Genomic DNA, 13,231 nt, shown 5'->3' with positions numbered 1-13,231 from the left:
CCTTCTCCAGTTGGAAAGAGGGTATTTCGAAAAACCTTTGGTCTAGTGGTTCTCAATGGAGCCGCTACTGGAACTCCCCTGTAGGGGATGCTTCTCCCCTAGACGGTGGTATCCCCACCATTGCATTTTTTTTTGCCATTCTGACTCCCTCCCACATCACTGTGACAACCCAACTCCCCAAGTTTTGTTGCCAAACGCCCCCGCTCCTGAGAGCCCAAGCTCCTCACTGCCCCCAGAAGATGCCCTCTGGTGGCTCTGGGGAGCTTGGCCACCTCTGCTGTCCCCAACTAACAGAGGAACTCAGCACCTCCCGCTTTGACCTTGTGAGTCAGGCACCCGCAGGCGCTAGAGGATGGCAGGCCCCCCCCAGTGACACCCCATGTTGGCTGGTGCTCACGAGGACTATCCTCCACGGGAGGGAGGTTTCCCCTCATGCTATCGTCCCTTGGGACCGGGTAGGATGAGGGCTGCATTGATCACACTGGGGACACAGACACAGGACCCTGAGACAGACACCACAGGCTCTGCTTACAGACACCCACATCTCAGGGAGCAAACACGTGGTCACACAGAACACAGCTTGCACAAAACTTCCACAAAGCAAGTCCGAAACAAGGCACCCTGCTGAAGCCCAGAGGGCCCCCCAGAGTGAGGTGTCAGATGTTCAGATCATTAGGTTTTCAAAGATAAGTGCCAACGGTAAAAATCCAGGGATGATATTCCAAATAGTTACCAACGAGCCTGGGACCGGTGTAGACAGCTGGAGTGGGCAGCGCGTTCATCATGAGCCCTGCAGACAGCCTGTGGGCAGGGCCCGAGTCCCCTGTGGGCCACCAGGCACGTCCACACGGCCGCTTGGGCAGGACAGAGGTGATTCTTTGGGAAACGTGCACCAAGGTAGGTGGCAGTCCGGACAGGACCGAGGGGACGCACTATCCGCCCCAATGCAGCGACTAGAAACCCGTGGCCAACGTCTGAGGCAAGGAGAGGCTGAAGAAAGACCCAGACTGCTGCAGGCCTCAGCTTCCCATCCCCTGCCAGGGAGCCCGGTGCTCCGAACACAGATGGCCTGCGAGTCCCACGAAGGTGGCATCTGCCGGAAAGCACCTGCGGGCCCTGCCCGGGGAGGCGCTGCCCGCCTCGGCGCAGACGGGACTGGCTCTCACTCCACAGGAAGCAGAAGCAAACATTGCAAACCAAACATGATTCTTACCCTCCTTCGAAGATTTTGATCCTCGCTGGCTCCCCTCTTTTGGAGGCAGGAGCATCCTCCTCCGGCTTGCCTCGCTTCTCTTCTTCCTTCTGCACTCTAGCTAGATCTTTCTGGCCTTCCGAGGAAACCAGCGAAGGGAGGTGAACCTGGCCCACCGCAGGAACGACAAAATCACTGCTGTTAAACGGGAGCAATGGGACGGCGCCCTCGATGGCATTGCATGCTTACTCTCCGCTGTGCCTGGCTCACGTACACTTCCCTCTACCCTGTGAAGAGGGGCTAGAAGCTGCGGTTTGCGGAAGGAAGGAAATGGACCCCCGGACAGGTGAAGACCCTCCTGCAAGGCCACCTGGTTAGCTGTGTCGAAATGGGGGCTCCCACCAGGACTTTCTCCTGGGAGGACCAGGCCTTCCCACAAAAGCTTTGTTTGCTTTCCCTTTCACACTAGCCTAGAACCTTCCGGGGACAGGTCCTCATCTTGGGTGTCCTCGGTCACACCAGCACCCAAAGCAGAGCCTGCCTCAGAGAAGCTAGCGTGAGTGATGTTGCGCACATAAATGAAGACTCTACCCCGGAGATTAACTGCTCCAATTCTGTCTTATAGATCAGGAAATCAAGGTCACTCTGCAAGTGAAGGGCACTGCCTGGAGCAGAGTGCGGGTCTCCTGAGGGCCCTGACCAAGGCTGTGCGTCTCACTGATGGCCACGCACCTGGACGGGGGTGTGCAGGCTCTGGCTGGTAGTCTAAGGGAACCCATGCTCTACAGAGCTATGGGCCTCAGTGGTGAGAGCTGGCTCAGGAGAGCTGGCTCATGCTGCCATCTAGACCCTCTGATGGCAGCAGCAAGTGGGCCCACCTTTGAATAGGGAGCTGTGATGCAGGGCTGGGGGCTGGGGCCAACAGTGCCCAGAGTGAGATTCTCATCCTACATCCTACTTCACACCACTGCCAATTAAGGTCACGTTTACAGCCAGAGGGAGAAAGCAACCACGTCTCCCGGTGCAGAGATAATCTAAACCACCGGTTCCTGTGCCAGCCGTCATGCCTGTCCCTATGCAGGTGGGTTGAGCTGAGCAGAAAGGTAGCTGGTTGGGAATCAGGGGATCTGATTCTTAGCACCACATAGGCCACCACTGCGTGCTGAGCCACCCTTGGGTGGATTGTTTCTCTCTCTGGGATTAGTTAATCTCTGAGGGGATTTAGATTATCTTGAAGATCCATTCCAGGGCCAACATCTATGACTCAGTGCCCTCCCACCCCACTCACACAGTTTCTTCAGAATTGGAGATGAGGAGTGCAAACCAAGTGAGGCCACGGATTGCTGCCTTGGCAGGAGGCAATGGACTTTGTGCAATGCCCATGGATTTCCAGAGCATGCTGTTTTTACTATCTCATCTGGGCCATCTGTGGAATGACCAAGGGGCCTTCCATAGGCTGATGGATGACTTCTCTCTCACCACCAGCTGTAATGTCTGGGCAAAGCTAGATGAGGCTGGTTTGGGCAGCAACACACTACTCTATCAGGAAACGCTGTTGGAACTGAGTGGGGGGCAGGGTGGGGGACCAGGAATCCATGTTGGCTTTTAAAGACAATAATATGATTGTCTTTGAATTGTAAAAATGATTATTGAGTGCCAGCGTGCCAAGCACTATTCTAAACACACTTTGTATATTTTAACTCAGTTATCTTCACAGCCCTGTGAGCTATTTTTAATATCTCCAGTTTATAGATGAGGAAACCAAGGCACAGATGGAAGAGGTAACTGGCCCAAGGTCACACTGCTAGTAAGTGAGGTAGTGGGATTCAAATCGGGGTAATTTGGCACTGGAGTCCTAGTTTTCAATCTGTTTGCAGTATGTGGTTGTCAAAAATGATCCCCAAGGAGAAAAAAAAAGCAGGAGAAATTGAGGAATGTAATGTGGCTTCAAAGTGATGTTTGTAATAAGCTTCGGTTTCTTCAGGCCTTATATATTTTTTTAAAGATTTTATTTATTTATTCATAGAGACACACACACACACAGAGAGAGAGAGAGAGAGAGAGAGAGGCAGAGACACAGGCAGAGGGAGAAGTAGGCCCCATGCAACAAGCCTGATGTGGGACTCGATCCCGGGTCTCCAGGATCACACCCCGGGCTGCAGGCAGCGCTAAACCGCTGCGCAACTGGGGCTGCCCTCTTCAGGCCTTATATATGGGAAAAAACTACCTGTGACCCAACTCAATCCTGATAGAGTAGCCTAGAACTACATGAAGACAGTTTGGAAGATTTTTAAAATGCTAAGATAGCCTAAAGGGCCTTTTCAGAGCTACTAACAAACAATGGAAGCTACAAGATGACAAACTCAGTAAAGAACTTTTTAAAGGCACTGCCCAAAGATGGGTTGTGTTGTACCAAGAGGTAGTGAGCTCCCCATCACTGGAGATATGCAAGCAGAGGCCAGAGATAGAGGCATGAATGTGGGAAGGCATAAAGCCATGGGCCATGCAGTTATGTTAAGGCACTGGATTGGTGCACTTCTGGTAGGAAACAGGCCAGTGAATCAAATGAATTATTCCAAGGAAAAGTTTGTAGGTTTCAGCTCATTTTATGAAAGCAGTATTTTATTTTATTTTGAAAGCAGTATTTTAAACAAAAGATTCCCCAACTTGATTAAGCTAAATTAACTCTTCCTTTTTTAAAAATGGCCTTTTAGTGTATAGTCATTAAAACAGAGAGGCAGTCCAGATCATTTGAAAGGGCTTCGAGGCGAGGTCTAGGTTTGAATCCGGGCTCTGCCATTTATTAACTGCGCACCCGTGTACAGGCTACCTAACATCTCTGTGAATTGGCCTTCTCCTCCATAAAATGGTGATATAGTACCCTTTCAAGGTGGTTGTGAGGATGAAAGTAAAGTTCCACACTACTTGGCCCACAGCAGGGGCACAAGAAGTCATAAGTGTGAATATAATTACAACAGTATCGTGGGCATCACCAGTAGGACACAATGGAGAGCACATTGGTCATGATGTTTACAGCAAAAGTGGACATCTCGTCTAGGGATGCCTGTAGACTGACAAGGATATTCAGAGAACATATGTGGGAAATGATCCTGTGAAGAGTCAGCTGAGCCAAGGACAAATTCTGAGCACAAAAGGCACTCGGTGATAAAAGGGAGGAAACGAATATAGGAGGTGCCCCTGAACACAGCTTTGTTCATGTATCTGAGATATGAATTTAGTTTAGTGGATTTATGCCTGATTTGATCAAAGTGTCTGGTCTGAAAACACATTGTTGAACATTTAAAAATCTGCAGTCACTTTTACGGTTTTCTTTCCTCAAATAATTGCAAGAAGAAAAATCAATCATCTGGAGTCAGACAGGTCTAAGTTCAAATTCTCGGTGTGCCCGTTACCTGCTGTGTGACCTTGACATCTCTCACCCTCTGACCCTTGGGTCTCTCCTCTATAAATGGGAGATGGTACTGCTGCCTTGCAGGTAGGGACAAGCACTTAATGGATTTGGCACAGTACTTGGCACACTGAGGGTACTCAAGCAACAAGCTCAACTCTTACTCCACAAACACCAAGTCGGCATAACATCGCATGGCCTGGATGCCCAGGCCAGCCTTCTCAGGGTACGGGGGTGTCATGTATCTGAAGCAAAGCTGGAATGATCAAATTTCAAACTTCCTGAACTTGCAGGGGTCAGTTACTCTATGGCTCCCAGAGCAGCCTCGGGCTAGAGGCCCTGGAGGGTGCATGTGACAAGCCCTCAGTCAGGGCCAGGTGTTCCCACACAGCACAGATGGGTCAGGCTGTGAGTGCTCTTACCCCTACTGGTGATGAGGAACATGGCAGTCGAGCTCTGTGGGCTATCCCACTCATAGGAGGGAAAGAGTGGGTATTTTGGGAGCTTCTTGTGTCACATTCTAGAAACTCGGGTACGAGAAGATTTTGAGTGGTACGAGAGAATGGAAATAGTGGGTGTGGAGAATAAGAAAAGCAAGAAAAGGCTAACAGAACTTGTGGGGTGGCATAAAATTCTGAAATTGCTGCAGGCTTTCCTATCAGCCAAATTTTCCTACACAGTCTTTTGGAGAGTTTTTTTTTCATGGCTCAGATGGCGTCTTTGATTTTATGATAGCAGCTAACGGGGATGCAGGATCACCTCAAAGCTCACTTTACTGAGATGTATCTAGTCTAGTGATGTGAGGAACACACCGACAAAGAAACCCAATAAATACATTTTTCCTTCTGAGGTGGCCAGTCACAGTGGACGGAGAGGAAATCTGCACAGTCATCTGGCTCTAGTTACGTAAACGGACCCTGAGGGGGACGTGGCCTTAAAAGCTCAGCAGAGGCTTGCCAAATCAGCGGGAAGAACAAGGCTGACTTACCTCTGTCATGCGTGGCTTGCGGGAGCTGGATGGCACAAGCCTTCCTGTCTCAGGATGCGGAGCTGTGGCCATGGTGTATGTTTCTTTGCTCACCTTCTGCTTAGACCTCAGGAGGGACAAAGCAGCTTTAGTGGAAACCCCCGGAAGGTTGGGGTTGTACAAACTTATGCACCAACCAGCGTAAACAGAGGACCTCCTATCTGCATGCTGGATGTGATTTGGCTTAATGTAGTTTAAATAGCACCAACTGACATTAGTGGTCGTGTGAAGGCTGGGGAACTGCAGTACCTTCTTTGAGTCCGTACCTTCTTGCGGCTTGGCTGGTCTTGGGGACGTTTCTGACAGAGGCAGCGAGCTGGAAGGTGCCAGTGGAGGGAGGTCAGGTTGTTCCTTGGAATCTTCTTTCTTCACACTCAGTGGGGGCAGCCCTCTCCGGTGAGGCTTACCAGATGGCTGGGCGTATTCCTTCAAAGCCTCTGAGCCTGGGGCCGTCACATGGGGCAGTGAGGAGTGAGGAAGGGGAGTCATTTCCTTGGGGTCCGATGGATCTGAGGATAGGCTGGACACCATTTCCAGCTCCCTCCTGCCCTGGCCCTGGCTGCCCAAGTGGGATTTCTCTGGCCTCTTGCCATCCTCCGTGCTGGTCAGCACCACACTGCACGGCTTTACCAGCTCGAGTTTTTCATCTGCCTTGGAAGCCTCCTCTTCCTTCACCCTTTTTTGCTGCTGGGTCTCCATGGTGAGTTCAAGGCTGCCAGCTGGTGAAAGGACGCGTTTGCTCCCCCCCACCGTTGAAGAGCTCCCCTCCAGGCTCAAGACACTCTCCGATGATAGGGAAGTGCCTTTTCTTTCAGGAAATGTCACAGGCACTCTCAAGTATGGAGTCGGGAAACCTCTGCTCTGCTCTTCACTTACCCTGGCCAATCCAGGCCCAGCCTCGTACACATCTGTCCCACACACAGTCGTCCCTTTGCATGGGGGCTCCTCGTACTTAGGAAGAGTCACAGTTGCTGAGCTGCCTTGGGACTGGGTGACCAGGATCTGGGAGAGGGTGGTGTACATGGCACTCCCATAGGATGGCATGTTGGTCTGAATGCGGACGGGCACAACCAGGGACACCATGGTGTCTGGACAGGCAGGCAGGGTCAGCGGAGGGGCTGAGGTGGGTGCCGAGCAGCTGGCTGGGGGAGCCACAGGGGGAAGTGGGATGTCACTGCTGTACTCTGTGCTGGGGGAGAGGCCGGTGGTTCCTGTCGCCAGCGGGGCTACGCTGGTTTTGATCTGGGGCAGATGGCTTTCCACATCGCCAGGGAGCGGAAGTGGGAATTGGGATTGCAGAGGCAGGAAAAATCCAGAAGAGAGCGCCGACGAGGCAGGGTACGGCACAGGGAGAAATGAAGGGGGCTGCCGGAAGGGGATGCTGGCTGGGTGAGGCATGAGCTGGGGGAGGTGGAGCTGGCCTGGGTGCAGAACCGTAGGCTGGAGAGGAAGTGGCGGGGCTTGAAATAGGGTAGGGGGAAGCGGGGGCATGGAGTACGGTGCAGAGAGGAGGCTGGACATGGCCTGGGTGGAGAAGAATTCTGAAGACTGTCCTGGCTCATGCTGCAAGAGGTGCTGGAAGGAGAAAAGAGAGACGGGTGGGGGCAGGTACGGCTTCTCGTGCAAGGGGAGCTGGGCAATGGGGTGATGGAACACCTGCAGGGCTTCTGTGTAGGGCGGAGTGGACCCCAGTGGGGGTCTGTCCTGCACCTGGCTCTTGCCTCCCGGGTGCCCGCTGTGCGAGGTGGCCGCTGAGGAAATCTGGGGCAACGAGCTCTTGGTGGAAGGCTTACTGCATGAGGGCTTTGGTTCCTCGCTCTCCTGTCTTCCCTTGGGGGTGCCCTCCGGCTCGGTCTCTGGAGGCCTGCTCAGAGAGGCCTGTCTCACCAAAAAGCACTTCCTTCTCTCTGGCGGGGCGGCCGGGGTGGCCGGGGCTGCTGGAGCCGCCGGGGCTGGCCCGGAAGGGCCTGTCAAGGACAAGCTGCCGTAGTCGAATGATTTGCTGCGTGTCTCGGTCATATGGGCAGAATGGGAAATGTTGGGGCTCTGCTCTGAGGCTGACCTCCGCATCTCTCGGGCATGCGGGTGGTGGCTGGGGACGGTCAGCATGTGGGTGCCCAAGGGTTTGGGGCGTGGGTCAGACGAGAGCCCGGGGGCCTCAGCTTTTCCGTGGTCATCCCTCTCGAAGGAGGCAGAGCGGCTGGACCCGCTCAGAGAGACACTGCTCTCCTGGCTAGGGCTGCGAGACAGGGGTGCAGAAGACTCAAAGCTGGACTCCCCCGACGACTGGGCCATCTCCGCCAGGCGCAGCCTCTTCTTCTTGGGCGGCAGCTTCTCGGCCGGGAGCTGGGCAAGTGTCTGGCTGCGCTGGGGCCACTGGAATTCCTCCGTCTTCTCGGGTTCCTTAGGGGGCGGCTCGGGCTCCGTGTCTGGCCGGTCGGGCTCCTCAGTCACCAGGATCTCGGGGACCTGAATGTTGGGCTGGCGGACCAGCCTGGGCTGTAGGGAGTGGGCCGAGCGTCCGTGCGGGGCGGGTGGGGGAGAGGAGAATGGGCCCGGGGGCTTGTCTTCCCCTTCCAAGCCACTGGGCTGCTCCAGAGAGTCGGACTTCTCGAAGGAGCTGGTGTGCTGGATGACAGAAATTTCTTTGGATATGGTTCTCCTCTCCTTCCCAGACTCTAGACCAGACCCTGGCTTGGGAGTCCTTGGCTGGAAGCCCGTGGGTCCCTCCAGGGAGGGCACTGACTTACTCGGTTCTGCTGGTGACTTGGTGGACTCCAGGGGAAGGTTCCGAGCAGCCTCGGACGGTCCGGGGCCGCCAAACTGACTTTTGGTGGACTCAAAGGCAGGTGGCTCCTCCTCATCCCCAAGGCTCTTCTCTTTCCTCCTCTTCCTCAGCGGAGTGAGCTCCAAGGTGGTCCCCAGTTTATAATGCATCATCTGGGGCCAGGGCTCGTGCTCGGCCTGACTCTTTTCGGCTTCTGGGGACGTGTGAGCACCCGCAGGGATGGGCTTCGTGATCTGAAGCTCCGAGCAGTAGTACTTCCTATGGGCCTCGTAGTTGTCCCGTTTCTTGTACCGAGCACCACATATGTTACATTCATAGATCACCCCTTTCGTTTTCAAACCCTTCTTGGTCTTTTTGGTGAGTTCGCTTTCCTTGGTTTCTGGCTCGTCTGAGGCTTTGGAGGCCGCGTCTTTGCTACTGGGCCCCGGCTCCTCGGAACTGTACTCCCCTCCCAAAGGTAGTTCGATGGCCGGCTGGCGCTTGAGCATCCGGGGGTGGGAGGTAAACACGTGACTGCTGCGGCTCAGGGCTTCAGAGTCGGTGATGTGGTCGTCGAAGGAGTAGCTACCTCGGAAGGTGTGGTGGGGGGTACTGAGGGTGCAGGTGGCAGAAGGCATTGAGTGGCTTCTCAGCAGAGGCACAGGGGGGGTGGTGCTGGGCGGGTGCTGGAGGCTCAGCAGTGATTGTTCGGGCTTGCTTGTCTTGTCGCCGTGGGACGACAGGGGCTCCCGGTAGAGGCTGGATTTGGGGGACTCCATGCTGCTGCGCCTGGACAGCGAGCTCCTCCTTGGCTTCACGCTGTCGATCTCGCTGGTGTCCACCACGGCCTCGTTGATGGTGATGAGCTTGGTGATGTGCTCAATGACCTGCGTCCGGGGCACAGACAAAGGCACCAGGCTGGGCTTGTCTTCGGAGGACAGGGGCAGGAGGGGCTGGGTGGAGGTGGCCGTCAGCATGGCCGTCCGCTGCCCGATCCGCCCGCACTTGCCAAAGATGATCTCGGCGTAGGACCTGGCGTTGGTGTTCGGGGGGCTGACCTGCTGCTCGGCGCTCTCAGAGCGGGAGAAATACCCAGATTCTGTGCTCCCTTTGCTGCCCGGGCTCAGAAACGCCTGCTCGTCCATCACCTTCTTCCTCTCACTCAGGCGGAGGGCCAGCTTCTGCTTTATGGTGTGGGTGTCTTCGGGTTTCTGGCTCAGGGGGTGTTCGGATGAGGGTTCCGTGAATGGAGCGGGGTCCTCGAGCGACGGGGCCGAGCTGGACTGGGACAGGGAGCAGCGATCGTGGCTGGAGCCCTGGCTCCCGGAGCTGTACAATCCGCTGGACAGGAGCGGGTGCTTGGGCCTGGGGGAGAGCTCTGCGGGGTGGGCGGACGCGGTGCCTGTTTCGTCCTCCGAGTCTGTGCTTTCCCCCTCGGTGGGCTCCTCGAACTCCTCCCCGGGGATCCTCTCCATCTCCAGCCCCGGGGGGTACATCTCGCCACCCACTCCCGAGGCCAGGCCGGCCTTGATGCGGTGAGCATGGGACTTCCTGTGCTTGTACAGGTTACTCTTGGTCTTGAAGGAGAAGCCGCAGGGGCCGCAGGGGTAGGGCCGCTCGCCCGTGTGCGAGCGGATATGCTTCTGGAGCACGCTGGGCTTGGCGCAGGGCCGGCTGCAGTACTGGCATATGTACTTGCCCGGCTTCTGCGGTTTCCTCTCCTTCTTGTGCGCCTCTTCTGGGGGCTTCAGGGACACCTGGGAGGGACGGGGCACGAAGACTTTGGGGATGCCAGGCAGGTCCTCGGGGGGGATGATGGAAGCATGGGAGGGGAGGAGCTGGCTTGGTGGATGGAGCCCAGGGGTCACGAAGGAGCTTGAGGGTCCGGGTCTCATGGGGTCCACCAGCTGCCACGTGGACCCCTCCAGGAGATGCTCCGGTTTGCCAGGCGACATGAATGCTGGTGTCAGAGGGTGCTGCGGAAGCTGCGAGATGGGGACGGAGGTGTCAATGGAGGACCTCTTGGAGGGCTTCTGCTGCTGGCCGGTTTTCTCCTGAGAGCCTTCCCTAAGAACCGACGGGGGGCCCGGGAAGGGCTGCGGGGCTAGGAGCTCTTGGAGGGGGCCCTCTTGGGTGGCGGCTGTGCTGCTGCCTGGGTATGGGGTGCTGGACGCAACGCTGGCCTGCACGGCCTCTCCTTTGGTCAGCCGCTTCCGGGGACTTCCCTCAGCCTTCTTGGTGCCCTTGACACTTTGTTCAGGATCCATGACCTCCACAGAGACTTCAGATGCTATTCAGGGAGGGTTGGGGCAGGCTGCATTTATGAATAATCCAAGTGTCCCAAGGAGGCGTCTGGCTTTGGCCACATTGGTCAAGAGTTACGGAAACCAAACCCAAGATGGGCTTTGGGAGGTGGTTTTTTTTTTTTTTTTTTTTTTTTTTTTTTTTTTTTGCAAGTGTCACTGGCTGCGAGTGGACTCAGAGCAGGTCATCGGGGCCCAAACTATTCACATTGGTGAGGCATGGCCCTCTACTTTGAAGACAGAAAACGCACCGGCACTTTCTGCCTGAATGTCTGTCGTGGAAACGTCATGAAGGACGTCGATGTCGCCATCATACTGTTTCAGTTGGCAGTGGCAAGTGGCCACCCACGAGTCCCCTGTGTGCTATGCGAACGGTTGGAGGCTAGAGACATCTGTATGCACGGCCCAATCATCCCTGGTCCCGGCTCTCAAGAAGCCACGCTGGAGCCTTGGGCAGCTCTGTCAGGTCCCTTCTCCCCTTTGGTCCCGGGATGGAGAACAGCGGCCGCCGAGGGAAATTCACGCTCTTCTACTTGATGAAAGCACACACGCAGACACACACACACACACACACACACACACACACACACACAAGAGAAGAGAGAGTTACTGCGATTTGTCCATGACCCGTGCAACTCAGACTCTGTGACACACAGTGATGTCCCTGGAAGATTAACCAGGGAGACTCGACCGAAAGTCACAGCCCCCCACTCTCTGCACCTGATCATGGCCCGAACCTCCCTCACCTGCATTCACAGGGGTGTTGGGTGCCCAGAGTGCCACCTGCGGTTCTGAGGACTGTGGCTGTGTGGGGTGGTAGGAGTGGAAGGGGAGGGGAAGGCTCTGGAAACTGCAGGACACTTGGGGATGGGAGGCCTCAGCTCTGCCCTGAGGTAGGTTCAGCTCCCGAAGGCTCAGTTGCCCAATCTATACAATGGGGTAACATCAAGTCCTGCCTCAACTGTGCCTTGGGGCTTCAATGGAATCCAGCAGGACAATGGCCATGGATGTCACTGGACAGATGTGGGCTGGTCCTACAGCTGGTGCAGGAGGAGGTGCGGAGGTGTTATTCAGGGATGAGCTTTCCAAGGGATAGATTATTTTCAGGTGACTCTTCTTCTTTCTCTGGCCCTGGGCTCTGAAGGTAGCCATGAGGGGCACCATTCATGGTTTTATTCTCCTTGCTAACCCAAGCCCATGTTTCATGGAAAAGCTAAAACCACCACCCCAGCCTGTGCAAACTCACAGTCTAACACAGCCGTGGCTACTCTGCCAAACAAGAGCTGGGAGGATCATTCTGGAAGGTTCCTCCAGCTTTTCCTGGCAGCCAAAGAGGAGAGGGAGATGTGGTCCATCACAGAGCCCTTAGAGCCAGAGAGGAGGAAATATCTAAGTTCTTTGCAGGAAGCAAAGTATTGCTTGCAGAGAACCTTTTCATGTGGCACTTCACACGGGGCAGTCAATGGTGCACGAGGTCACCCACGTCTTCAAATGACAGTCCTCCAGCAAATGCAGCGACTGACTTTTGTCGACAGAAGGTCAGAACTCGGCTATTCTTTGAGCAAGTCAAAGGCCTCCTTTAACGCAGGCAGAGAAGGCATCCTCACAAAGCAGGCCAAGGGTGGGGAAGGCTGAGGAATCTCATTCCCCGTATTCCTGTCCGTAGGGTGGACACCAGATCATATTATCTGAACTGGGGCACTTTTGAGAGTGAAAGAGGCAGTACTAATAATTATGGAAGAGCAAAAGGAATAAACCAGGGCTGTCCCAGGCAAGCTGGAACAAATGGTTTCCTTACAATGAATATTTACCTTGTGACCCAAACCAGGCACAAGTGCTGTCTCTGGGCGTCTGGTGAAAACTTTTCATCTTTGCTCTGGGGACTTAAATTACACCCCGGCCTCCTAGGGGATTCTTAGAGATGGAGTGTCTCATCTAATCCCCTCACTTGACAGATGAGGAGGTTGAAGCTAGAAGGATGATGTGATTTTCCCTCAAACTTCCACTGTGATGGTGGCATGGTCAGACCACCCAGTGCGTCCCGACCCCTGGCCAGGGCGCATCCCCTGCCTCAATGAAGAGATGTCCTCTAGGCCTTCTGTGGCTCAATGGGTGCTGCAGTCTGCAGCTCCATGTTCTACCAAAGCACTGGCTTGGCCCCAAGGGGCATGGCCGTATCCCTGGAAAGCATCTGCAGGTGTCTAGAGGCGTGACAGCAAAGGAGGCCTTTCAACTTACATTCTAGACTTGCTGTGACTTCTGGACAGGAGAAATGGGGGTCCCAGCTAAGGTTGAAGAGACCATGATGGTGGCATCACCCCCAGGCCTTGCTAAGGTGGGACAAGGCAGGGGTCATTCGCAGTGCAGGGAGAGAACTGTTCTCTGGGCTGGTCCAGAACTCCTGGTGGGGGCCCTTGGGTGCCATGTATGAATAATAAGGGGTTTACTGTACTTACAGTTTCTATTGACCCTTTCATTCAAGGATCTCAAAGCACCCCCCAAATTCTAGCTAGTGGTAAGCTCTGCTCCTTCC

The 13,231-nt window shown here is 55.0% G+C and overlaps 1 protein-coding gene across 10 annotated transcripts in view; it reads right to left on the bottom strand.

The window, feature by feature from the left end:
* The window catches only part of HIVEP3 (HIVEP zinc finger 3), a 459,145-nt gene that overhangs the window by 49,522 nt on the left and 396,392 nt on the right, over positions 1–13,231 (bottom strand). For 9 of the 10 annotated variants that reach the window (XM_049093980.1, XM_049093976.1, XM_049093975.1 and 6 more), the window contains 2 exons: positions 5,590–11,227; positions 1,214–1,359 (listed from right to left, as the gene is read on the bottom strand). In XM_049093980.1, coding sequence (XP_048949937.1) covers positions 1,214–1,359; positions 5,590–10,662 — 5,219 coding nt within the window. In that variant the 5' untranslated portion in view covers positions 10,663–11,227. Of the gene's footprint in view, positions 1–1,213; positions 1,360–5,589; positions 11,228–12,936; positions 13,148–13,231 lie in introns of those variants that run through there. The other variant, XM_049093981.1, reaches the window with a different exon arrangement.

This window comes from Canis lupus, chromosome 15 (assembly GCF_003254725.2).
Source record: "Canis lupus dingo isolate Sandy chromosome 15, ASM325472v2, whole genome shotgun sequence".
NCBI classification, from domain to species: Eukaryota; Metazoa; Chordata; class Mammalia; order Carnivora; family Canidae; genus Canis; species Canis lupus.
This window is presented reverse-complemented; position numbering and strand designations above follow the sequence as displayed.